General features: G+C 39.0%; 1 protein-coding gene across 1 annotated transcript in view; it reads left to right on the top strand.

Moving 5' to 3' along the window:
• The first annotated feature begins 7,684 nt into the window (after positions 1-7,684).
• TOPAZ1 (testis and ovary specific TOPAZ 1) overlaps positions 7,685-24,549 on the top strand; it is a 41,479-nt gene continuing 24,614 nt past the window's right edge. The window contains 6 exon segments of the mRNA XM_075022505.1: positions 7,685-7,759; positions 8,297-9,479; positions 9,838-12,301; positions 18,069-18,148; positions 20,540-20,670; positions 22,685-22,746. Of these exon segments, the coding sequence (XP_074878606.1) occupies positions 7,685-7,759; positions 8,297-9,479; positions 9,838-12,301; positions 18,069-18,148; positions 20,540-20,670; positions 22,685-22,746 (3,995 nt within the window).

The raw sequence follows: 24,549 nt of genomic DNA, 5'->3' as shown, positions 1-24,549 counted from the left end.
CCAGGAAGACCACAATGTAGGTTTATGTGACAAACCACTACCTGAAGATGAAATGTTAACGTTATGGGATGGTGGGGAAAAGACAAGGTACCAAGTGTATCCTGCACCACCCGTAGAGGTTTCAGTTCAGCATTTGCTTAGCCCTGATCACTTGAATCCCTGAAGGCATCATTCTTAGCCCACAGAAGGCAACTGACTGATTTCACTTGTCTCTTTTCAGACTGCTGGGGATGCAAAATGAATACAAATTATTACCTGTCTCTTTTCAAGGTTCAAAACAGAATAGGAAACGCAAGCATAGGCTGCAAAGATAAATAACTATTTGCATATTTACAAGAGCAACTTATATACTTTTAATGTAAATAAAGATATCATTTATTTACATTATTTACAGTTCTATTACACAACATAAACCATATATAAAAATGATTTTGCTGTAAATTCACATGGACCAAGGAAGAGGCTTATTTACTGGAACAGTCCTGAAAAATCATTCAGATGCACCACATATGGAAATATATTAATCCACGTATGGATTAATACTGCTTTGCAGCTACTAGCCTGTGTGCCCCAACTTTCAGAAACGCTCAAGAGCAACATTTAGGGCCTTCTGGTCATGAAGCTCTGCTAGCGAGTGTAATTCCCATGGAAGCTCTCTCCCCTCCAGCAGGTCTTCTCATAAGCAACATGTCCCCTGACGGCAAGTCCTGCCTGAAACGCTGTTATCAGTAGCTCCGTAAGCAGTAGGACAAGACCTGGTATCCGACATCTCTTTTTTTCTGTGGATTCTCTGATGTTTAATAAAGGGTGAGCCTTTCTTTCCATGAACAATTTCTCATCTACGTGGATGTCCATCTTCAGGAAATATGCAGGAACTTAATAGCTCTGTGGTCTCTGTCCCATCACAGTCAAATTTAGACAAAATTGCCCAATGTTTGATACTTACTCAGAGGCCAGGAGGGAATGACTGACATAAGCAGGCGCACAAACAGTGAGTGCAACACCATCATTGCAGCCAAGAAGGAAACAGACCGCCTTGCTGTTCTGACTTGTCTGTTGAATGATGACAACAACATTGCTATTAATTGAGAATTATCACTTACTGCCAGCCTTATTACAGCTTTTCAAAGAGAGGCTCCCAAGCTGCAAGGAAGGTACTTCTGCATAGATACAGTAACATCAGAGGACACCTACTCTTCTTGATTTCTGTACCCTATGCCGTGCAAATGTGTACCCTCACTTCTCACCCAATCATCACAATATGATTAATGCAAAGCACTCCAATTCTCATGTTGAGCAGCATGCCAAATAAGCAGTGAAACTATAGTTTTAATTATCATCATGAATAAAAGTCTTTAAACCATCCGTGTACAGTCTCTGCTCAGAAAGTCTTCATGAAACCAGCACTTGAGATGGCTCATTCAACCATCCTCAGCTGACTGGCCTGGGCACCAGGAATATAATTACTCGGTTTAGGATTCTACTTGTGCAGAAAGCCTACAGTGGAGTCATGACTTATAATGGGGGTTTAGAGCTGTTGTGAGTATTATATCATTAAAGGAGTTTTTCTTTATTTAGAGCCAAAGGAATTGTTCTAGAAAGTGGCATGGCTGAAGGGCAGTCCAGCAGATAATTCCTTCTTTAACAGTGAAACATCTAATTTCTTCAGTAATTACCTATTTGTCTACACCTGACAGGTACAGAGACATTCTGATCAGCTCTCTGCAGTCAGTCACAGAGTTGCTGTTTGTGGGACATGGACTCCAGAAATAACACTTGCCATAATTACTTACGTGCTCAGTCTGACCCACTGGATGACAGCCAAGCACAATAGTGGACACTCTTGCAGTTAACACAGTATGGAACCTGGGCCATCACAAGCACATCAACAATACTCTTGCTGATTAGAAAAATATTTATCTAGGTGAAGAGATGAAAAAGAAATTATGCATTCCCCAAATGTTGGTTAAGCAGCAGAGTGTACAGGCAAGGAGTATTTAGATTTTAAATGAACCTATCTTCTCATATGCAGAATACAAACAGCTGAGATACCACTTAGAGGTTATGACCCAGCCACTCAACTCATCAAAGTATGAAAATATGCAAGTGATGTTGATATTAACTGAAGAATTTATGCTGGATGCAACTCCCTGCTGAACGGTGCCTTGCTTTGACTCAGCATCAATGAATTTTACCTCAAACCCTCACTACAGCACCTAGTATGCACCTGGTTTATCTGAAGATCATTTTCTGTTGTTTTCAAATAGCATAATTAATTACATATGAGGAAGTAAGCAGATGAATGCAAAAGTAGGTAAATCTCTGGTCTCCTCTCCCCTTTCCTAAACAGCAATTTGTTGCACACATGCACCAATAATGTCAACCTTCATGCAACTCTTCCCATGGAGTACCCTGAATATGCCAGTGGGAAAACGTTCAGTGGTAAAGTCAGCACATGTTTTAAAATGGTTGTATACTGCTTTGCTTAGGAGAAGCTTTATAGTCAGTCCAGTGCTCAATACAGTCACCATGGCTGAAACAATTATGTTTCATCAATTGCAAAAGGTCATTTCATTGCTAGAGAATAATACTGTCTCAAAAAAAAAAAAAAAAAAAAAAAAAAAGGTAAACAGTAGCTATTTCCTAAGTCCACAGCTCTAAAAAACTCACCTTCAAGTTCTGAAAACATACAGTAACTGCAAATGCACTCCTCAGGTTCAAAACTATATATACAAACTATATAATATATTGGGGGATGTGGAGTGATCTGATGCTTATGGATGAATCACCCAAGGAAGAAAAGACACAGAAAGTTATTCTGAGGCTCCACACTTTGTATGTCAGCCACCTTGACACTATTAAGCAGAGAGAGATGTAAGGCGTTAATGGATGACCACAGCACAAGAAATTGAACCTAGGAGCCAGTCACTGTTCAATGCCCAACAGCAAGATTAATTAGGATTCAGATTTGGATTCTAGTTTGTGATTGATCACTGTCACCATTCAAAGTTCAAGGCTCTATTTACTTTTCCTAGGAGCACTGCTGAAGATGATCCTCCACTGTTTCTTCAGTCAGCCTGAACCACAGAGAAGTTTCCCATTACTGTGTTTTGTCTTCACCTCTCCTTTCTTTTCTTAAGGGTGATTTTCTGAAGCAATTTGCCTTTTTTTTTTTTGGTCTGATTTCTGTCACTGTTTTCCCTGTTTATCTACTGTTTTATTACATTCTGCCTATACCCTACCCCACCCCTACCGTTTCTAATCCTATGACTGTTCTAGCTCCGATTTATTCAACTTCCATTTCCTCTTTTCCTTTCTTTTTTAATATTCTCATTTAGGAACCACATTTCATAATCTTTTCTGGCAGTGAGATGGAGGTGTCATGTACTTGCTGGTGTGCAGATGCTTTCCTCATAAGTCCAACATCTTTTTCATCCAGCCACTAAAAGAAGTTGATTCCAAAGGCAGATTTAGTGGTAGGAACATGGCTATGTACTATCTAGTTAAAGCAAAGATATGCTTTATTTAGAGAATTTTAAAACAAATTGAGACTGAATATGTAGTCTCCTATTTGACTAGTTAATCCTCTACTGCATCTGTATTTTTTTAATCTCAAATTCCAGCTAGCTAGTTAGTTTGTTTCTTAAGCTCCTAGCAGTGGAGGTTTAAAAAAGAGCAATAAATTAAAGGGACTAAACAGAATACAAACCTAACAGGAGTTCCCTCGTGGAACCTTAAAAACAATTAGTGCCACTTTCTGTAAGGTTCAGATCAGATGTGATCATCTGGAAAGCTGGTCTTCCAGAATAAACGTCAAGCAGCATGATTACCAAAAAAAAGGCAAATGGTATAGATTACTTTCAAGCTTTGCAAAGCTCCATGTGAGAGGTCCTTATCCCTCCTATGACCATCCTTTGACAGAAACTGAAGGAGCATAAAATGTGCCAGAGGGAAACACTGATTCCACACAATCAATAATTTTGATTTTCACGCTGTCACAATTCAGTAGTAAATTAGGAATCAGAGGAACTACCAAGAAATGCCAGATGGTTCATTATGAAATATACCAGCTGTCCTTTTCCCTCCAATGTCTCATTTTAAACTGGTGGAAAATGAAGTTACTTTAATCTACCCTGTACAGCCCTATAATAAAAACAGATACCAAAATGAAGGTTGAAATATCCAGCTACTCAATGGATTCACCTAGTCTATCATCATGATGCCATGTAGTGTAATCACCCAGCTACTTCACAAAACAGATCATACACTTCCACTGAGGTACCTCTGCTCTCAGCACCATACTGGCCCCTGTCTAACCAAGTTCATAGTGTCAGGATAGACAAGCAGACAAACAGCTGTTAGTATAAAATGGATCAACACCTATACAGCTGAGCTACCAAGGACACGAGTTGAATGCATACATTGTACCTCAAGCCTAACAAGGGCAGTTAGCATGATTCTCATTAGATGTCATGTCAAAGGTGGCTCCTGCATTAAGTGCCTGGGAATGGAAAGCAAAGGCAGTTTTGGAAGGATATACATGAATGGCTTGAGACAAAATGCCTTAGTTCAACAGATTAGCAATACACCTATTTCCAAAACATCCATGTATTTGAACAGAAGGCAGGGGGTAAAGAAATTACTTAAAAATCATATCTGTTTACTATCTTTGGGGTGCTACCTTTGCAAAACCAATAGCTCAGAACTGTTAATAAATAAATCCTTGGGGTTATAAAAGGATACTTTCTTAGACCTACTGGACTAAAACTCTTCCCTGTTTTATTTTAGTTGTATTACGTAAGGGATTAATTTGGCGCATTTTAAGAATGTAACAGACTACGTGTATTATTCAGAGCTCAGTCTCAGTTATTACAGCAAAGCCAAACTCTTTCCACTATGGTTTGCTAGAGATAACAAATCTATCCCTCAGCCAAGCATGAAGATGTAAGCAGTGCAAAAAGAAGTATTCCAGGGGGACATTTTTCACATTGCCTCACAAAAAAACCAATTCATTTTCAAGTTAATTCTTTTCAGTTCCCTAGCTAAAAAAGAACTAATTCCTGTTGCTAGGTGAGTGTATTAGCAAAGTCTAAAATACAACCCAGTAAAAAATTTATATGACTTGCTCACCTATGTAGCTGGTTTATGTGTTTATAAATTTCAATCCTTCAAAAACTTTTGGAAGGTTACTCAAATGTATCATTGTTAGATCTGCAGCCACGATTTCTCCACACTAGTAATGTAAACTACATTAGCTGGGGGGCTAAGCGCACACACTCACTCATCTGAGAGAAGAGAGAAATAGTAATTTCATGGACTTTACACAAATGTAGTCACACAAGCTCCTTTTTCCTTCTTGGAAATTGCCAGGCATCACTGAGTGTACTGATTATTCTGGAAAAAAATGTTTTTAGGCATCAGGATTCCCTTTTTACTTGGTACCTCATATTTCTATTGTGTCTAAGTGTCTAGGATGAACAAGAAACCAGTGAAACAAAACAACAGATCAGCAAAAGCTGAATTAGTCCTAAAATTTAGATATGGCATTGAGATAGAGGACTTACAAAACGCAAAAGAAACAAGCATTTGTCTTTATTTCCAAACAACATATAATTTTAAAATAAAGTTTTATTGTAGTATTACTAATTCAAATGTTGTTGGAATGTGAATATAACTCATTTTCCCCCCTTAAGCTGTTTATATGATTTTTTTAGAGTTATTTCCACTTTAATAACCTACAGTTTTAATAAACACTTGACACAGAATTTCTTTAAATAATATGTCTGTGTATTAAAATTCTCTCTTCTTTCAAGTATTTTTAAAAGATGGCTAAATTGATCCACTTTACAAGACAATGTTTATAATCTCTTTTTAGCAGCATTGTAAACTGAATGCAATCTCTTTTTTAACATAATCCACAGCTGCTTTAAAATGTCCTTTCTGAGGCTCTAGCCCTTTTTTCAAAGGACTTTCATAAAGAATGTCTTTAATTAGTATTCATTTCAAGTACATTTTTTATTCATTTCATACAAATCTGGTCTGAGGAGAGTTCTCATCATTGTAAATAACTGACTAAATACTCAAATCTTGAAAATGATACCGAAGACCAGTAAGATAATTCATACATTGTTCTTCCAGATTTCCTTTACTACTGCTTTTTGGCATATCTTTTTCTTTCTTGTCTTGCTGTCAAACTTGAAAGACTATGTTACACACTGGAGAAGGTTATATTTGAACTGGAGAAGGTTAAATTTTGCTAGAGCTGAATGTTTTATGTAATACAAGCCTTGCAGAACACCGACGATGATAAATGCTGTGCAGTTGACTCCCTTTTATTGGGTTCTTTCTGTCCCAAGGACCTGAAGTACAATACTGAGCCAGGGGAGAAACTGCCTAAGAAATCTGTATTTTCTGCTTTGATTAGCTTTAGTTAGCCGCTCACTGACTTTTTTGTTGTACTTAAGCACGTACATGCAACCTAAGAAGATGACAAGCAAAAGAAAGCTAACGGCTTCCCAGCCTGCCTGTTCTTTCCTCATCTATGGAGAGCTTTTGCTGAAAATCCAGTGTTCTCTGTCTTTATTTGGACAGCAATGTATTACCTCCACCTATAGATAGAGAAACAGAGAGAAAGTGAGTAACACGAGCTAAGGTCACATAATGAGCCAACGTCAGATGGTAAAATATGCCTTTACTCTTCAACTACTCTTTTGCATCCACAGTACTGCACTTCCAGAAAATAGTGGCACAAAAAGCTTTATTTCTGTGCATGGGTCTCAAAGTAGGACGCACGAAACACGAACACCACCAAGTACTAAGTCAGGGTGAAATGAATTTGAATAAGGCACTTCATCCCTCAGAGACCACCTGTGAACAGAAAGGGTCAGCTTGTAAGGACACAGTCATTTACCAACCACGTGCAGCTTTGCTGATCGCACTGTTGGCATTAAAGTATCACCTTATTAAGTTTAATCATTTATGATTTTCATAGCACTCGCCATTTAGATTCAATCTTTGTACAACATTGTTTTTGTAAGCTAATTTCTACCTGTTCACATTATCATGCAGTGAATGGTCCTGAAGCTTTGGTGTCCTCCATTTGGATTGAAACTATCACCACATTTGAAGCCCAAACACCAATTTTTGCTGTTTTCTGACTATACAGTCTAACTATTTGAGCTATTTTTTCCTAACTCCAGTCCTGAGAAACTGCGTTATTTGAAATACAAAGTTTACGTAAGCTACAGTTATGGAACCAAGCATTATCACCCCTCAATTTTGGAGAGCTTCTGAAGTGCTATGGCAAACGACGTAAAGCTGCTTCGTTCGGGTGGGTAGAACACCTGAAGAAACCAGCGAGCCGGGCACTCTGGGTTTTGTCTACCCGACTCTCAGCTCTGGGCAAGCTGAACGTTTGCTGCCATTTGGCACTTTGCAGGCCTGGTTGTTCTACGCGGGACCCCAGTACCTTGGGCCACCCCCGAGCCCGCGGCTGCGGCCGTGGCAGGGCCTGGCGGCCTCTCACCCCGCGGCCGCTGCGACACGGGGATTCAGGCGACAGGGGAGCAGCACGAAGGCTCCCCAGCCGAAACCAAGAAACCATCGCCGGGCCAGCTCCGCCGCCCTGAGGGGCAGCGTTCGCCACCCCCGTGCTCGGCCACGCCTCAGGAAAGGGGTTTCCGCCATGAAGGCGGCACCGTTGACCCGGCAAGGGGACGAGCAGGGCGAGGCGGCGGCGCCCCCCTCCTCCAGCCCGTGAGTGTCGGCCGCGCACGGGCCCGCCTCGGCGCCTCCCGCCCTGCTCCTCCACTGGCCGCGCCGCCATTACCGCCCGCGGCGGGCGCCCGCCTCTCTCTGCGAGCGGCTCGTTGCGGGCAGGCGGCGCTGGCGGGGCTTAGACGAAGCGTCGAGGGACGGATCGGTGAACGACAGACGGGGCGAGGGGAGAGGGAGGGTTGCGTGGGAGGGAGGCGGCGGGCTGCGTCGCATGGGCGGCCGCGGCGCGGTCCTTGAGGCGGGGGAGGTGCGGGGCTGCTTCCTCCTCCCCCGTCCGCGGTGAGGGGCTGCTCGGGGCTGGGGGGGGGCTGTGGTGGGGGCTCGCTGGTGGCCGTGGGCTTTCCCCAGGCGGCCTGGGCTTGCTTTCTGTCATGCTGGGCTCCCCCGGGGTGACCCCTGCGGCGCTGGCCTGAGGGAGGTTGTGCTCCCCCCCGGCCGGGCCTGTGCCCGCCTTGGGTGCCGGGCTAGCTGGGGTGCTGTTAAAGGTGCGCTGGTGAGTGGATTTTGTTGCTGTCTCTAGGCTCCTGTGATGCCGCAGTTAAGGTCAGGGAAAGTGGTAGCTGCCAGCGAGGTGAAGTCAGCTGACGGGATGGTCACCAGCCCAAGCTCTCTGGGTGCAGGGGTGGGTCGTGAGCCAGGGAAAAAGTTGTTAGTCAAGCAGCGTCCTCACCTGGCACCAAAGAGAAAACCTGAGCAGCCCTTATCCTCCTGTCTGCAACCTGCCATGCTCCCCAGCAATTCCTGTGAGCAGTTTGCTCCTCTTGTGCCCATGCAGAAGGAACAAGGTGAGAGTAGCCAGAGACCCCCAGGTAAAAAAACCAAGGGGATACAGTGCAGGAGGGCTGTCAGAAGCAACAAGGCTGTAGCTTTGCCAATTTCAGACACTGCTGTACGTGAAGGTTGGGAGGCAGTGACCATGGCTGCAGCGACCTGCCGAGAAGAGACTGTAAGGAGAGGGATAGGACAAGGTCAACAGCTATTTTTCTCAGGAACTACTTTGCAAAATAAACTCTCAGCAGGGATTGAAACGAGAGAACATAGCTCAGAAGGACTGAACCTCTCAGGTTTCCAGGAGAGTTCAGGGAGGTCAGGAAAAAAAGGCAAATATTCCTTTATGGAAATAAAATTACAAATCCCATCCTTAGAAGAGGAAATTGAGAGCACAGAGAGACATGGCATTTCCTGTTTGCCAGAACCAGGGGTGCTGCAACCCAGAAAGGGCACATGTAATGAAATGAAAAGCACTGACTCCATAATGATGCTGAAGATGCAAATCCCAGGTCTTAAGAAGAATTTGGGGATTCAGGAATCCTTGTCTGAACCAAAACCTCAGGAAGAGCTAGATACACCAGAGAAGTTGGATGGGTGTTCTTTAATTGGATCAAGAAAGCCAAGGACAGAGGAGGAAGGAAAGAGATGCTTGAGCAAGAAAGGCAGTACATCTTTGATGAAAGCAAAACTACAAGGTCCCAAAGAGAGGGGTAGATCTGCCTTGCTAGAACTGCATACACAGTATCCAGAGTCCAAGAAAGGAGCTGTGATTCTGAGGAAGAGGGACAGAAGCACACTGATGTCACAGCAGCTACAGGGCATAAGTCTCCAAGAACAACCAACAACCAGAGGAAAAATGTACAAGCGTTGCATGAAAGAAGAGCAGCAGAGCTCAAGCCCTCAGAAAGGAGCAGACAGCCTGGGGGAAAGTGGTAAGCACTTGTGCCCCATTGTAGAAGTATAGGTGCAGAATTTGGGCTTCCAGGACTGGTGCTGCGGTAAGACCTCATTAAAAAGTGAAAAAACAAGATAATTTTTCTTCTGCAGTTGTGTCTGTGTGGGACAAAGTCATGGGGGCAGGAAAGAGTGGCCTGTACCCTATCTCAAAGTGACTCTTAGTGTGGCTAGCTGCTAAGTTAACTTAAGAAATCTAGAGATAAGAGCTAGGGTCTGCTGGCTTTACAGAAATGTTTTAGCCTTATACAGTGCCACGTTCTTCTGTAGCCTTGAATGTTTTTTGCTCTCTTTATAAAATATTGCAATAATGACACTTCTTTGTTTTTCAATCAGCAAAGAAAAAATGGAAAGCAATTGAGGGGGACCCTGGTACACAGGCTGTGAAGAAGCTTAAGACAAATCGAAACAGATCAGAAGCTTCCAAGGAAAAGGAACCTCACTACTCTAAATCTCTCATGGTTGCTACTTCAGGTGGGACTCAAGGCAAGAGCTTTCTATGCCATCCTGTAACAAAAAAGCCTGGTGTGCAGTATAAAAAAAGTAAACCCAGAATTGATCAAATCAAGTGCTTGCAAAGTTTTAGTGTGACTACAGCTGAAAAAATGAGAAATGTGTCTGCAAAATGTGATGCTGAATGTTGCAGAAATGCCCTAAACCATTGTAATGGCTTGCTCTGTGCAACAGAAAAGAATCCATTTGTGAGATTAGAGGCCTGTAGTTACATCAATACGTTTGTGAAGTCTTCAGCTAGTGGAACTACCAGCAGTTATAGATTAAGTGGATTCTTCCATGTAGCCCAGGATAAAACAAAGCATGTTTTTCCTCATGGTACTGTAGAACAGAGTGATAGGAATTGCAGCACTAATAGAATGCAAAATGAGAGATCGCCCATAAGAGGTGGTTTATTGTTCAATAAAGAAAAAACTCAAAATGGAGAAGGGTGTTTTTCATGCTGTCAGAGTGAAAACAATAAGTGTTTAAGGGGAAAAAAGTGGAATATTGGTAGAAAGCCTAGAAAAAAGATGAAAATCACTGAGAAATCAGCAGTAGAGAATATTTTCGCAGACACGGCTAATGAATGCAGTGAGTCTGAGTTACAAACAGAAGTGGCAGTTGCCATGTCAAGTTCCTTTGCAGAATTAGGACTAAATCATAAAGAAATTACTCTGTCAGCTTCATGTGATCATACATCAAATCTTCATATAGGAAAAAATAGTCATGAAGCACAAACTATATCAGTCTGGAGAAAGAATAGTACCAAATTACTTGCATTTGAAGATGGCTTTAGGAAGACATCTGAGCTCTCTGTAATAGCAAAAGGAGAAAATTCAGACAGCGTGGCACATCATTCTGCTGCCTCAGATAGCCTGAGAGTGCTAGCTGAGGGCTGTGATGTTTCTAATTGTCACAGAAGCAAGACAGATGAAAAATTGAAGAAAGTTCATAAAAAAATGCAGCAGTTTACCTGTCAAAGAGCAGTACCCATGACTGGTAAAAATGTTTGGCCTTTCAACTCTTGTGCCAGGACTTCTGAAAGGGTTCGTAAAAGTCATGGGTCCATCTCAGAAGAAAAAAGACTTTTAAGGGCTGCCTTTGAGGAATCCTCTGATAAAAGCAGTGTTAAAGCTGTAGCAGACAGTGCCGTGACTGGGAATTTGAGACAGTTGGATTTGCATACATCATCGGTAGAAGTTAACAAAGAATCTACACATAAAATAATAGATCCAAATACTGAATGTCTGACTTCACTTGAAACACCAGAATCCTCTTCTGTGGATATTTATGAGACACCAAGAAAGAGCAATGAAAATGCAGAATTACCACTTAATATGGATAGAAGTGCCGTGGCGCTTAACCATGATGATGTGCAAGAAGTTAAAGCAACCTTGAATTTTACAACAAAGCAAAAAGATAAAGGAACTGTAATGAAAAGAAACCTGTCTGTGACAGTCCAGAATGGCACATCTACAAGTAACAGAAACAGAATAAACTTCAGCCGTGAAGCATCAGTAGTGAACCAGACATCTTCTGATTTAAAGCTAATGAAACTATTAAACACTGGAAACCTGACAAAATTCAAAATTCCTTTATGCAGAAACAAACCTGAATCCAGGAAATTGGAATCTGTCCATTCATTTGAAAGAAAATCCTGTAGTCCACTAGAGCTTCTTGACAGCACTAGTGTTTCAAGAAGGCAGAAAACAGGTGAAGAGACTTTTTTGGTAAATTCCAAGCAGCAGCCTCTTCCTGTTGCGAGTGATGCTATGTCTACAGCTTCCATGAGGAAAAAAGCAGATGAGATCAACAGTAAGGACTTTCAGCATAATAGCTCTGAAAACATTTCAAATGAGATGTCTGCGCTCCCTGAACATTTTTCTTTATATCCCCATCCTTTTCTTGATGGACAACTAGAGTCATCTGTGCCTGATTTCCGTGGTACTGAATGTGTACTAAAATCTCATTTTCCTGATGATTCTTGGAATGCAGTTGACCACCCTGTTGCATTAGAAATAAATGGTGATAGCAAATCAAGAGGGAATCTTTCACAACACAAAAGTCAAAATTTTCCAGATATTCTTGAAGCTTACAAAGAAGATGTTCTTGTCATTGATGTGATTCAGGATGACCCTGACCTTTTTGGAACCAATAACAAAGAGGAGCTCGCACCTGCAGACTGTGAAAGGTGTCCTGTGAAGGCATCCGGTACTAGCACCTGCATTAAAGATGAAAAGCAGGATCTTAAGCCCAAGTATCCTGTTACCTCAGAAAATGGAGATTCAGTAGAGGATAATTTCAGGTATGCATATTATTCTTTTTATTACAATAATCCTAAGTACTTTGTTCTCATACAAGTATACGTTGGTTGTAGTGGTCAGACTTCCTTACAAAATTTCACTAATTTCTGGGTTGATGTTAATTGTCAGAATTTGACTGAGGTATGACAGTATACTGAATGCAAATAAATTAATTTGTTCTTCATAAGAACTAGGATAAACTCTGAATCAAAGGAAAACATAGTCCTGAAGAACTGGTTTAGACCAAGTGAAGTGAAATACAAAAGTATCAACAAAGCTAATTAAGAGTAATATTCTTAATAAATAACTTAATATTTTTAAGTATCTAACTTGATTTGAGAGAGCAGATACCTCTTTAAGGGTAGTTTTTAGTTGTAAAGTGAGCAACCTGCTCTAGTGGAAGGGGTCTCTGCCCATGGCAAGGGGGTTGGAACTAGATGATCTTTAAGGTCCCTTCCAGCCCAAACCATTCTAGGATTCTGTGATAATACTTAGAAATACTTTTTGCTTTCTAGGTTTAGCTTATTCTTTTGCTGGATCTGTATGAGTAAATGGTTATCTCTACAGTAGTATTCCATTCTGCCATTCTCTTTCCCTGCTTTTCTGCTATCCCCAGGCATGTGAATAGTTTTCAGATCTGTAATTTGACTAACACGTTGTAGATGTTTATGATCTTGCATCTTCATTCAGCATGTTCCTGGTGTAAATTATTAGGCATTTATGTTTTTCTGGGTTTTGAGATGATAAAAGTCACTGAAGGGGGAAGAGGAGTTTAAAGTAGAAACAAACTTTTGTGAAAGAGGTAGTAGTCCTTCGTGGAATAGATGGAACTCATCAACTGTCTAGTCTGTTTTCTCTCTAAGCTTCGATACTTGTATTCAATAAATGAGTTTTAAGATTAAACTTTTTAGCTTACGAATAAAGCTTAGGTAGAGATAGTACAAGATTTTCCTCTGAAGATTAGTTTTTTTTATTGGGAGGAGTGTTTTAATTTTCTTCCTCTGCTCTTTCTATGTGGCTTTATGTTATCCTTATTTTAAATAATGTTTTAATTATTTTCAACATGGGACCATCTTATAACTGCATTCTTTTTTTTTTTTACTCTTTGCTCTCCTTATCCTTTCTTCTTCATTAAACCAATGTGCAAGAGGAAGGAATCTTCGCTAAGGTGCTGAACAGTTTTTTAGACATGAGAATGTAAAACTTTCAGATGTTAACAGAATAGAACTTCTGCCAAAACAAGCCTCTGGAGAACAGGGCAAGTCTATAGTAGGAGCATCCAACTTAAGAAGCAGCTAGGCTGTATCATAGTAAGTTTATTAGAATGAGTATTCATTTTGTGTACAGTGTGTATTATATCTTATATACACTGTTTAACAGAGTGAGTATTCACTGTGTATTACCCCAGGGTAATAGTGGCTCTTCAGAGACAGTTTCCAGCTGACAGTCCAGACAGCTGTTGCCCAGAGTGGAAGACCAGAACTTCTCAGCCCTTTACACTTATGTGTTGGTTATGGTAGTAAAGTTTGTTATTTACATAAATACTAACTGAAAATTTTATTGGATCTTGTAAGTACTTTGTAGGGAGGACAAATATTCCCTTTAATTAGTAATGACATTGAGTTAGAGTAACATTTATCACAACCATTAGATAGGTGAAAACTGAACTTGTTTGAAGTCATATTTCAACTTTCTTCCTGGTATCTACTGAATTTGCTTGCCATCAGCCAAGGAAAATAAAAATGCATGGTTCTTATTTCTTAGAATTTCCCCTTAATTTACTAAAGAAGCAAGCAAAATTGTCTGGTTTTGCTTTTTACCTTCCATAGTTTGATGCAAAGATCATTAGACAGTGACTAATCATACATGGTAACGGTCAGGAGCATACTTATGAACTGAATATGAGAATATTAAAATAAGGCAATAGACCTTGCCACAGTTTTATCAGGTAATTTATGATATCACCAGATAATACCAGATAATGGCTAGTTCATACTGTTGGTTTTTATTTTGTTAGTATTTACCAGATACAGCTGGGACTTCAACTTTGTTTGGCCAACCCAAAAAGGTGATTATGCTGGTAGAGTTATGCTCACGTCATACTACATATTTTAAAATAAAATATTTTTCTGTTAATGTCTTTTTTCTTTAGAGATATTCTAGAGTATTGTCAATGTTTTCTTGTTTGGCTTCTTATTTTATGTATACTCAGTTTTGCTTCTGTTGTGGTTTAACCCCAGCCAGCAACTAAGCACCACGCAGCTGCTCACTGGCTCCCCACCCATCCAGTGGGATGGGGGAGAAAATCGGGAAAAGAAGTAAAACTCATGGGTTGAGATAAGAACGGTTTAACAGAACAGAAAAGAAGAAACTAATAATGATAATGATAACACTAATAAAATGACAACAGTAGTAATAAAAGGATTGGAATGTACAAATGATGCACAGGGCAATTGCTCACCACCCGCCGACCGACACCCAGCCAGTCCCCGAGCGACGATTCCCCGCCCCCACTTCCCAGTTCCTAAACTAGATGGGACGTCACATGGTATGGAATACACCGTTGGCCAGTTTGGGTCAGGTGCCCTGGCTGGGCATGAGAAGCTGAAAAATCCTTGACTATAGTCTAAACACTACTGAGCAGCAACTGAAATCATCAGTGTTATCAACATTCTTCACATACTGAACTCAAAACATAGCACCTACCAGCTACTAGGAAGACAGTTAACTCTATCCCAGCCAAAACCAGGACAGCTTCATTGCAGTATTAGTTTGTAATGCCACTTTAGTCTGTCCACATAGAACAGCGAGTCAGAACTGCGCTACTGTAAACTATCTCTAACTTGTATAAATATTAATTTATATGCATGTTTTGTTTAATATTTGGTTAATGTTAGCCATTACACTCTAGATGAATGTAATCTAGGTGATTTTAGGTAGAAGAGCAATGTAAGCACTTAATGCCTGCACATGGTGGTTGTTGCTGAATGTTTTAACTGTATCAGTACATAGCTTTTGTTACGATTTCCCTTCAGATTAGTAAGAGCAGGCAGATGATGAGAGAATCTGGATCTTTGCTAAAACTACTTTAGTGCACGTATGCATGGGGATGGACTTCAGTACGTTACTTCTTGTGTACTGATATTTTAGTCTGGCATTGGTATGGAGCAGTAAGAACTGTATTTCTGCTAGCAGCAAGTTATTCTGAAAGTATAGCTGGGTTGTTAAAAAGCTTTTAAAAATGTGTCGAGTGTTACTTAAGAGTTTAATAGAATTTAAATTGTAATTGTAAAGGAAACGATTGGTGCCTTAATTTGTGGTGTTCTTCCAGCTACAAAAGTCTGAGATCTAGCAGCTTGTCAAAATGTCAGTTGCTATAATGAAGTAATACTTTTTATTCAAGTTTCATTGTGAAACCAAAGCACTGAAACTGTGTGAAGGATGTACCAGATTGACTGAGTAACTGACAAGTGTTCAGTGGCAACTCTTAGCCACTGTGGATGTGTAACTATTAGCCACTGTGGGTCCATTTTGTTTGAGCTTTCAATTTAAACACAAGATGTGTTTAGCCAATGACACTTTTCATCTTTGACTGTGACCTTAAAAGCTGGAAGGGTATTTTTAGTTACAAAAATTCAAGGATAATAATTTTTGGCTTCCAAATTTCAGATAATGAGAGCGCGTGTCCTTGAAAAGCAGAACATACAGGTCACAACAGTGATTGAGGTCCAAAATTCAAATAGGGCTTTTTTCTTTGGTTGGTTGGGTTTTTAAGCAAACTAACAAAGCACCCAACAACCAAAGAGGCACCTAACATTGCTACACATCTCTAACTTAAAGTTTCCTAACTACTGTAATTGTGCTTGTGCATGTGCCCAGAACTGATGTCTCTGAACAAGTAGATTTAAGTAGGACAAGCAGGTACTGTCTCTTAATCCCCAGGAAAATTCAGAAAAGGCTCTGTGTGTGTATGTCCTGAATGGTTTGATTCAGTTAGCATGCTCTGACCTTTAGGATAAGTAGGACTGGTTACTCCTCTGGTGGTTGCGTTTTAAGAAGAGTGCTGGTCACTTCCAGGGATTAATTGCCAGTCATCAGGAAAGGATTCTGGCCCTGCAGCCTGAGTGGGGCAGTGAAACTCAGTTTTCACATTCACTTCTGTTTGCCATTTTCTATTGCCTACCCTTATGTGACTCCCAACAGCGCAGGTTTTTTAATCAATCATCATTCTTTCCTCTCATGTAGGGTACCTAAACATTTACTCTTAAGTGGCATCCAGTATGTCTTTTCATCCCAACAGAATTAGTAGGTTCAGTGGATACCTCTGAAAGCGCATCAGCAGCCATTCTTGCTTTTAGGAGACCTATGTATTTTACTGTTTTCCTTTTGAATAGAAAACCTAAACTTGAATCCATTTTTCATATCCAGAATAGCAAACTGAACACTGTGGTTTCTGTAACTTGTGCTGTAAAGAGAGATTTGTTTAAACTTAGCAGCAGCATACAAGAGCATCCTGCGTTCTGAGATGGTCTAGTCTGTCTCCATTTCTACATCTCTAAAATGGGCTGACTTCTGGTTCGTGTCACTGCTCCTAGACTTGTCAGCTGGTGAGCAAATGCCAAGTACTGTAATAAATGTAGTTTTCTGTATGTGTTTTAGGCACCTTCTTTACAAGAACTTATAAAGTGTTTCTGTAACTATTTCACACTACACAATTAGCAGAATCTGGTAAAGATTTGGAAGTGGCTTTTGACCTGAACATGAAGATTTCAGTCTCTTCATCTGTTAAATATTTTCAGTTTTAAGCAGTGTTTATGAAGATGACAGCTTTCTGGAACTGTCTGCACTGCAGTTTTACCAAAAAAAAAGTCAATTGTTGTTGTAGGCAAAATCACTCAAACTTTGCATTTCACATAAAATGTTGGGGAGAGCGGAAATGAGCCTACAGAGAGCCTGCCTCTAATAAAAATCCCTCTCATCTCTGCAAACTTGCTGTAACTTATTAAACTCTGCTTCTTAATGTATCTTGCGTATATACATAGATACCTGTGCCTGAACGTTTGTATAGTTCCAAGTTACACATGCTGGGGAACTTTAATTTCCACTAGATTGTTGCAGATTTTCATCGTTCCATTTTACTAGGCAGCTTGCTGTCATTATACTTGGTGTCATTCACCAGGTGTGAGCTTCCAAAATCTTTGGTGATGACATTGTTGATTTATATATTCTATATATAATATTTTAATATGTATTTTTATCTTCTGAGCTTTTATAAGGAGAAATATTTATTTTTTTCCCAACTTATCTTTAAAAGAGGTGAAGTATCTTTCTATGAACAAATGTTTTTGTTACTCTCTTTTGAGATTCATTTTTATGCAAATTGTCTTGAATATAAAATTACTATAAATCACACTTTGTAGAAACTGATGAATTGGCTCATTAGCACAGTATTTCCATAATTTGCTGTACAGAGATTTTCCCTTCTCAGTATTTTAGGCAAAGGTGAATTGAGATAATGAGCATTTACTGATAAATTTTGGGATTTGAAATATTTTGGTTTTACTTATTGTGTTTAGGTGTGTACCTGTAGGGATGGACATAAGAAAGCCGAAAGAAGAATTAAGAACAGTCTTAGAACAGTGTGTTGTATGTAAGGATTCTGTCTATAGCTAAAAGTATTACTGAGAACTTTAATTTTATGGGACTGGTTAGATTAATTCTGCTTTTGTGCAAGGTGGAAATCTTAAATACACTTTTTATTCAAAACAGATATATTACCATACAAGAATCTGGAATGTCAAATGATACTGAAAATGATACTGAAAATTCCTGTGATTGGGTGCTGAAAGGTAAGAGTCTTTGGAGATTTTTGCTGATTTTTGTGATCAAGAGAAGAAAGTAACCACAAAGATGTTCAGTGGGAAAACCTAGGCTTTCTACTTTCCACATAGAATGAGAACTTGTCAGTTCAGTAATACTTTTTATTGTAACAGCATTTTGTTTCCTAATGCATATAAAATGGATGTCTTTTGAAATGGTACAAAATTGAGCCTCATAGGGAACATCTACTTCTCTGTTGTACTTGTCTGTTGGTAGTACTGGTTTTTTTTTTTGTTTTGGTTGTGGGTTTTTTGACATCTCTCTGATACAAGGCAAGGAATTCTGTTAGTTGATGAGGTGATAGTAAGACACCAAGTACTGTGATACTGCTTTGGAGTCTGACTCATAATGTCACTTGGTCGTTCTCTTGTGTTCATCAGCAGACAGAATTTTATAATAGTTTTTTTTCCAGGTTGTACTTCTGTTTTTTGCAGATGCTATGCCCATTGCTTTGACAAACTGTTTTGGTTTTTAAGAATGCTTATTTTTTTTTTAGAGAAGGATACTTCCGACTTAATGGTTTTTTCTTCCTATTTTAAGCAGAACAGTCCCAACTAGGCAGCATCTGAATGTGATTTGTTCTGTTTTCTACAGCTTGCATACAGACCTACTATGCAAGGTACGTCTGATGTGGAAGTTTCTCTTAGGTTGGAGAAACAGGATTTTGACTTTAAACAGAAGTCCATTACTGACACACTGGAGAAGGCACAGAGTGCTGAGGCTGGTTTTGAAGGTTCTTGGTGTTTCCCTTTCTGTTGTCAGTTTGTCAGCTTGCTGTTAATCTGACACTCTGCCATTATGTATTGATTTTGTTGCAGGCTTGAAAAGTGTCTGTGACGGTAGCTCTTGTGCTGTTTTTTCATATTCATATGTTGTGTTCATGTAGAGTGAGTGGTTTGGACAGATGTAGCCTCCTGGAGAAAAAGGATTGAATAGTGACTATTTGTGGGAGAGAGTTTCAGGCTTCAGTGATTAGAAGGCAGAATAAAAGGTAATGAGGGTTTAAGAGCTCAGACACCAAGAAATAGACATAAGTTCCCCGAGGAGGAATAGGGAGTAAGTACACAGTTAGGGCTCTGGTGATGTAAAGAGCCAGAGGGGCCTGTGCCATGGCATCTGCAGTACTGAGGTGACTGCAGCCAAACCTGGGAACAAGTCCTGTACTACTTAGTAACTTCTGCATTTTCTTAGACTGTTTCTTGTTTTACTTCATGTTCTAATGAAGTTTGAGGCTAAAAGTCTTTGGGTCTTTTTGTGGTGCTTAAAATAAAGAAAAAGGTTTAAGTAGGTCCTTCTTCCCAGATCTGAGAAGCTTAGGATCACATCACACTCTTGGATTAATATGCACATGGTAACTTATGTTTGATTGTATGACTTTTTAAAAAGATCTGTACAGATCAAGAAAGGTGCCTGGTTTTGATAATTACTGACAATTTATGTATTTATTTAGAAATATGTATTACTGCTTTGGTGTCTTGTGTTATGTAGTGAGGTCATGGCTGCTCATCTCAGTGGCTTCACAGTCTAAGAAGGGCGACAAATACTACAGTTAAGGTATTCTGGATGACATCAATCCTCTTCACCTTTCAAGTGGAAATCTTGTGTACATTATCTTCAAGCAGATGTGTCTTGTACGGATGATGATACGGACACCAGTGACTATAAGATAAAAGCCTTTCCAATCATAATCTGATTCTTTCTTCCTGTATCTAGACAACACAGTGCAGCTGAAATTCATTCATGTGATCCAATGAAATAGTGAGTTTCTTTTCTATGCAGAGTTGTTCTCTTGTCCATAAACAGCTGCTTCAGAAAGCCCCAGTCGGGTGTTCTGTTCATTTCCTGTGGCATCTGCAAAAGGTGTTGAAATTTCCTGACACTGCATTCTCATTGAGTTTACTGTATTATAGGAATTTAGAGTTTCTCAGAGCTATCTGTATTTAGTTCAGGGTTGCATCATGTCATTACAATCAACTTACCTCCTTCTCCAGAAAAGACTAAGTATTTATTTGCATAGCAAATTACCATAAATATCTTTGGTTCTGTTTTAATAACAAAGTTTAACTGAATTTATTTCTAGAATATTGAATTACATAAATAAACCTGTTGTACTGTTCTACAGGGACTATTACGGAACATACAGTTTGGATAGAATTTTAATTGCAGATTCAGTTTAATATTTATTTGAAATGGTTCGTGCTTTAAAGGTGAAATAATTTTACATATAAATTTCACATTTAGTAAGTCCTAGGAGTTCTTAAATGTCATTAGTATTAAGGCTTTGTAATATTTTGGAAATAAAAACTTTGTTGTCTTGTAGCATGGGAAACACATAAAGTAATGTGTTTATACATTTCCAGCTAAAGATATTAAAACCCACAACTCCTCCAGAGGAAGCAGTCCTTTGAGAGGTGTTACTGAAGACTTTCTTGAAGATGGGCAACTGAGAGAACTAGATGAACTTTTAAAGAGTTTTGACATGGATGAAAAGGTACTGAGAAATCGTGCTTTCTGTCACTAAATAGTTTAAGAAATTAGTCTATATGATTGGATAATTTTAATTACTAATGCTGTTTTGTCAACAAAATTTTCAATTTCCTGTAATAAAAAGAATATTAGCATTTCATAGATTACTGTACTATTGACAGCCTAAGTTTTGCTTGACAGAACTTGGTTTTTTTACCTTGCCGCTAATGTTTCATTTCAGATTTGAACATGAATTAAAATATTTTTATATCAGGTCTTACAGTAACTCTGTATTACCAACTGTATGAAAATTACTGTTCCAGTGAACACCTAAGTGTACTACTGTGCATATGTGACATTTTTACATAACACACCTAGTTTTAAAAGTTGGTATTAAGTGCTTGTAACCACACAGTCTCAGAAGGATGGGGTAGTGTTGGAAAGTTGGGGAGCTGCACAGCCATCATGCATCCCAGGAGGATCATTCTGTGGCTCATTACTTGGGCAGAAGGGCCATTACATTAACATACTGACTTCCTGGCAGTTCAGAGGGAACGTTAAGCCATTTTCATGCTCACTGACTTTATCTGACCTTTCTACTCTCTCTGTCCTCCTTCCTCTAGATAGGAAGTCTAGGTCTTTTAAGACTTGAAGTTTTATACTATTTACTTCTTTGATAATGGTTTGGAATTTACACCTCGCTGCCACTCAGACATAGCTGCTGATAGCATTTACTATTTTCCACTACTTCAAGAGTGGATAATGGTTTTAACTGGATAAGTTAAACTGTAAAATTCACATGGCTAAAAACTGGTAGGTAATTGATAAGTTAATCAAACAGTAGGGAATCAGTTTCCTTGGCAAAATCATTATTTAAAAGCAGAATAGAAACATTTCCTTTAGCAATGGAATTGGGGCTGCTAACATCTGATTCGTGAAGTGAACAGTGCCATTTTGTTCCCTGACTTCTTAGAGAAGATAAAAGAGTCTGTCAAATCATATAGGTTGCTGGAGGTGTAGTACTTGTTGCAATATTGCCAGGTCAATCCCAGTTGGACTACTTTGTAGTGTTGTAGCTTTATAAAATCAGTGTCCTAAAGTTTGCTTTTCTTTGCTGTGTTGGATAACAGTGAATATGTATAACTAATCTCACCCAAACTTCAAATTTAACCAAAGTTATGCCATAAAATACATGCTACAGCCCTAAACCTATTCCTCTATGTGGATGGAAAACTAGCTGTGCAGACCTGTGGAGGGAGTGGAATGGCAGAACACATGTTGCAAGTATCTACCATTTGGGGTGATTTTAGGCGTTTGGTTTTTTTGATGGCTTTTCCAACTAATAATGATGTGAGAGACCATGGAGAAAACCCTAAAAATATTTGGGGAACTGGTAAAATGAAGTTTGGAAGTCTGATGAGAGCATATCCATCTCTAATTCTTTGGCTATCATAAATTTGTGATATAACGTGAAGTTCAAATTACTTCATGAATAACACCCAAAACAAAGCCAGGATTCCATGACTTTGTTCTATAACAGTCCTTTAAATTCTCATCCCCAAATATGTTAGGTGCTGTCTTTTTTCTCCATATCTTTGAGGATTTTTTACCTACACACCATGGTGCACAGCTGAGCAGAAGCCTTAGATTTCTCCTCAATACAGCTTTAAATTTTCATTGAACTTGATGGAATGTCTTTTGGGGGTTTCTACACATCTGTCAGACGCAGTTAAAATTGGGCAGTGGGTCTAAAAATTGCTGGGATTATCAGTGGGAGCAAAGAGAAGTGAAGACAATCATGTTACCCTTTTTTCCAATTAAAAATCACTATTTTAAAGATCACAGAATATAATGGCAGTGTGTCCATTTTAAAAGATGGTGTAAGAGTAACTCTGCAGTCCAAATTACAGTTTTTACAGTCAAGACTGTATTATCACACCTTCCAACAACCACTAACAGTTTTAAGTCTGTAGTGTAAAGTGTAACAGGCTTAGTAGTGCTTTGCTGTATCTAAAAATACATTTTAAATATCTTCACAGTCCAGGTTTGCAGATGGAGTGCCTGATGTTAAACAAGAAAAAAAGGGTGAAGCTGAAAAAAGGTATATATCTGTGTCCTTCATGCAACCTGTGATGTTCCCCAGTTGCTGTACTAATGAAATGTGATGTTTTTACTGAAACACCATCAGCATTTTAATTCAATTTTTCTATGTTATTGTGACTATGTGATTAAGAAAATAAGTATGTGAAATAATATAATTTCACTGTGCAAAGTACAAGACAAGTATAGTCATAGCCTGACAGGACAATAGAGGTTATTTTGTCCTCTGGCTGGTGATGAAATATATCCACTTTATGCCCGTGTCTCACCTTGGCATCTCAATGTGAGTATAGCATAAGATACATTTCCAGCTGCAATAGCAGTTACCAGAACTTTAAAAAAAAAAAAAAAATCAATGAAACTTTCAGCTTTCTTTTCTGCCTCTTGGGACTTTCTAAACTGATAAAAGAAGTGAAAGATCTCATTCAAATTCAGGCTGACAAATACTTGAACAGCAATAGAAAAAGGCACTTAAAAACATGGCATGTGGAGCTAAGCACATGCTTTACTGTTCTGCTAGCTTCAAGCTATGCTTACAGTGTTTATAGTACATATGACTTCAAATGTCAGACTAAGAAACTTCCATTCAACATCAGCCCAAAAATGAAGCAGAATAAGACTTTGTAGAAAAAGTATACTTAACTGATGGAATAGTTAAGTAATTAGAAGAGAAATAACAGATATTTCAGAGTCATTTTCACAATAATCAAGAAACCTTAGCTGGCATAGAAGAAGGGGTTGCTTTTTTCCAGCACCATTCACAGTTCTGTGACAGACTTGAAGTGTACCAGAAGTCCGTTAAATGGAGAATATTGCATCTTTTCATTAATCAACTAGAAAGCTCCAAGCTCCTCCTTCTGGTAAAATACCCATTTAAATTTACCTTAGTAGCATAAATAGTTCTTTATGCTCTAGAATAAGTAGATTATGCTGGATAAAATATGTGCAAGTAATACCGCATTACTTCACTTCCTTAGTTGAAATGCAGCACACTCTGCAGTTAGAGAAGAGGCATTTATTCCTTCATTTGGAGTCAAACTGTTTTCTCTAATTTACTCAAAAATGTTACCATTGCAAAGTTTCATCTAGAAGAAAACATAGTTACTGTTCTTATTTAGCAAACTCTGCTTCTAGTGGTGCTGTTACTTAAAAAAAAGAAATTTATTGTAGAGCTATATAGTTTACAGTTCCTGGCAAAATTGTGCGTAGTTTCATGTCTAGATTAAAAAGAGAGCTGAGATTTATTATCCTGAAGATAAGCTGCTATGAAAATCCTGTTGTGTCAGATCTGAGGCTGTCATCACAAAGCATAAAAAAATTCTACATGGTAATTTGAAAATTCTGAGTAACTAGATCTGCAGACTTTTTTTCTCTGGAGACCAATACAATACATTGCCTAGAATAAAAACAAAGATTGATATTGAGGAATTTGGGGTTATTAGCTAGAATTTATTCTTATTTGCTGTAGCATTTTTATTTCAAACTGTGTTAAAAATGGCCTGCAATTTAGGAAAGATTTGAATTATCCTGGCTATGAGAAGTACTAAATAGCTAGAATGTGCCCCTCATAGGGGATAGCAAGTCTATTTCTGTCTCCAAACAGCAAGCAGGCTGAAATGTCCTTTGTACTGAACTTAGATTCTTAATCGAAGGGGGGAGAGGAGGAAGATCTCATAAAAGGGGATAATTTTTTTCTGTGGCTTTATTTACAAATAAGAAAGAGATCACTAAGTATTTTGCTAGCAATATTTGTAGCTTATTTTGGAAAACGTCACATTTTAGTAGCTTAAGTATCTGGAATGTA

This window comes from Buteo buteo, chromosome 2, assembly GCF_964188355.1.
Source record: "Buteo buteo chromosome 2, bButBut1.hap1.1, whole genome shotgun sequence".
NCBI lineage: Eukaryota > Metazoa > Chordata > Aves > Accipitriformes > Accipitridae > Buteo > Buteo buteo.
This window is presented reverse-complemented; position numbering and strand designations above follow the sequence as displayed.